Below are 3,488 nucleotides of genomic sequence, written 5' to 3'. Positions count from 1 at the left end.
TTCGGCCTTAAATTTTTTGAATACGTCCAAAGATTGTGATTTCTCATGGATAAGAAATAGATACCCATATCTGGAATAGTCGTCTATGAATGTGATAAAATATTGTTGACCATTCCAAGACGCCATAGGGAATGGGCCACAAATGTCCGTATGAATTAATTCTAAGACATCTGTAGTCCTATGGGCACCATATTTCTTTATTTTGGTCTGTTTTCCCTTGATACACTCACACAGACATCAAAATCTGAAAAATCAAGAGAGTCCAAAATTCCATCAGCCACAAGGTGCTCAACTCTAGATTTAGAGATGTGACCTAGGCGTTTGTGCCATAATGAGGCTGAATTTTCCTTAGTTAATTTACGCTTTGTACCTCGTGATTCCACGTGCAAGGTTGCATTATAAGATGCAATAGTTTCGAGCAAATATAGATTATCAAACACATTAAGTAAACCAGTACCAACAACATTGGAATTAATAGACATACTAAACTTCATATTTCCAAAAGAACAATAATATCCCAATTTGTCCAATACAGAAACAGAAATTAAATTCCGTCTAAAGGACGGTACAACAAAAGTGTCTAATAAATCCAAATAATAACCAGTTTTCAGTAATAATCTAAAGTGCGCTATTGCCTGCACTTCTATTGACTTGCCATCACCCACAAAGATGTATCTTTCAGCATCAGTTGGCTTTCGGTAGTTCAGGCAACCCTGCATAGAAACACATATGTGAGTAGTAGCACCAGAATCTACCCACCAAGTATTTCTTGGGACTGAAGCTAAATTTATTTCAGAACAGACCAAAACATGAAATGTACCTTTCTTTACACGCCAGGTGACGTATTTGGCACAATCCTTCTTTCTGTGTCCGGGCTTGCCACAAAAGAAACAACCATCCTGCACTTTCTGTTTCTTTGGTTCTGGACCCTGAGGAATAGCAACTTCCTTTCCCTTATGCTTTCTTTTGCCCGTATGCTTGGAGGTGCTTGCCAGATGAGCACTTTCAGTCCTTTCTTGCTTCAATCTCTCTTCCTCTTGCACACAAAATGAAATGAGCTCATTGAGAGTCCATTTCTTCTTCTGGCAGTTATAACTGACCTTAAATTGGTTAAATTGTGCAGGAAGAGAGATGAGAACTAAATGCACGAGCAAATCATCAGATAGGTCGAGCTTTAGTGCCTTAAGTTTTGAAGCAAGATGAGACATTTCCATGATGTACTCGTGAACATTACCCTTGCCTTTATACTTTATTGAAATCAAGCTTGCTAAAAGCGTGCTTGTTTCAGCCTTATTGTTTTTAGCAAAACGCTTTTGAATTTCTGAAAGAAATTCACCGGCAACGGTAACATCCTCTGTAATTGCACCCCGAAAAACTTCTGGAATCCCACGCTTCATGATCATAAGACTTAGCCTGTTAGAACAATCCCACTTTTCAAAGTACACAGTTTCCTCAGGAGTACTTTGTGCAGTGAGAGCATTTGGTTTTGGCATCCTTAATGCCAAGTCTATGTCCATGCAGCCGAGAACAATCAATATGTTCTCTTTCCAGTCCTTAAAGTTTGTTCCATTTAACATTGGAACATTGTTCATGTTGGCAGAGATTGAAGTAGTCGACATTAAAGCTGAATAGAAAAGAAAATAAAAGGAATAAACAATTATGCTCACATTAAGTTACCAAACAGATAATCTCTAAATAAATTAATTTAATGACAACATCTCAAGATACCTAGCACAACATTAATACCAAGCCTTTGGGTAGTGATATTAACTGTAAGTGGTATTCTTGTTGTAATGATCAAACATTGACAATAAGTTATGTCAAATAACAAATCTATCTTTTGATGGATTTATTATTCACATTAGGTTTTCTTGACAATTGGCACATGTTTATCACCACAAAATGTGTGTGTAATTCTGCCAAGTCTTAATCATGTCTTTGGACCGATAAATACCCGTATGAGATACACAGACATGAACTTCAAAACATTCCATATAAAACAATCTAGACAAGAGAGATCACTTTTATGACATCTTGTTTGAATTGACTTATATTGAGAATGTTAGAAAATTAAATTTCTGTAGACGTTGTATGAAATTACATTAAATTTAAAGATTTCTAAATTTGTGACCCCGTATATGTTATATAATCTGCAGCAATTCCAATTATATATATACATATATAAATAGAATTGACGGGTCCAAAAACAAATAGTTTTTTTTTGTTTTTATGATGTTCAAAATTAAACCGATCAAATCGCAAGATATATCTATATATATATAAATACATGATGTTCATCCATTTAAGAGGAAAAAAAAAAAAAAACTGCCCACCGAATCATTTTACAATTCCAGAAAACAGATTGCCATTTTCACAGAACAAAACAGGAAAAAACAGAATTTACATCCATAAGAAAATTCAGAATCTGATTCCAGGAAACTAAATAGAATGAATAAAGCATATCAATTCTGATAAGACACATGATATGCATGCTCTGATACCAATTGTCAACATAAATTTCAGAACATAAACCTTACACTTTGGATCATTTACCATGTGTATTATCAAGAAATCAAGACAAAATGACATACCTGAATCCATTGATGAACGGTTAAACGGAAGCGTGATTATCAATGAACTCTTTGTTATTGATTATGTTATTGCCTTCTAATCCTTTCCCCTTTGGTGCCTTATGTTTTTCCTTGAGAGGATTTAGAAAAAAAATGGCAGTGTTCTTATTTCCACCTGGGAAGGAATAGGGACCATAACCTTTTAAAGGTTGTAATTGGTTTTCAAAACTGAAAGGTTGTGGAAGTTCAAAATGAATGAAAACCAACTTTAACCATTATTGGTTTTCAAAACTGAAAGGTTGTGGAAGTTCAAAAGGAATGAAAACCAACTTTAACCAATATGTTTTAATTTCAATTTCTGCCCCTGATAGAAATAGAAATTATACAACTAGTATCTACACATTAGGTCCATAACACATATACCCTTAAGCCTATTAACTAAATTGAATCACTTAAATTGTAGGCTTCTTATAAATGATAACACCACATTTAATTATGTGGTCCCATTGAGATATTATCTAACACAAGCTAGTTAAATCCCTATATGGCTTAAAACAGGCCCTTAAACAGTGGCATGAGAAATTTGATTCCTGCATAATTGAGAATCGCTATAAAACGAATGAATGTGATAAATGCATTTACTATAAATCTGAAGAAAATTCACATGTCATTATTAACCTCTATGTGGATGATCTACTTATATTTGGCTCTAATTTGCATATCATCGTGGAAACTAAAAATATGCTTAGTAGCCATTTTGATATGAAAGATCTTGGTGAGGCTAATTATATTTTGGGAATGAAAATTACCAAAACCTGTGATGGTATATTTCTTGATCAGTCACATTATGTTGAGAAAATTTTGAGAAAATATAACTTTTATAATTGCAAGCATGTTCTTACTCTTTTGATCCTCATG

The 3,488-nt window shown here is 34.0% G+C and overlaps 1 protein-coding gene across 1 annotated transcript; it reads right to left on the bottom strand.

Annotated features, from left to right (window-relative positions):
• Positions 1-471: 471 nt before the first annotated feature.
• Positions 472-2,322, bottom strand: LOC145805842 (uncharacterized). The gene is made up of 2 exons (XM_082901058.1): positions 821-2,322; positions 472-713 (listed from the first exon to the last, which is right to left on the bottom strand). Exons 1-2 carry the CDS (start codon positions 1,617-1,619, stop codon positions 685-687), a joined length of 828 nt encoding a protein of 275 aa, XP_082757184.1. The 5' UTR covers positions 1,620-2,322; the 3' UTR covers positions 472-684.
• Between the last annotated feature and the right edge of the window lie 1,166 nt (positions 2,323-3,488).

This window comes from Camellia sinensis, chromosome 13, assembly GCF_055761805.1.
Source record: "Camellia sinensis isolate YWXY chromosome 13, ASM5576180v1, whole genome shotgun sequence".
Taxonomy (NCBI): Eukaryota; Viridiplantae; Streptophyta; class Magnoliopsida; order Ericales; family Theaceae; genus Camellia; species Camellia sinensis.
This window is presented reverse-complemented; position numbering and strand designations above follow the sequence as displayed.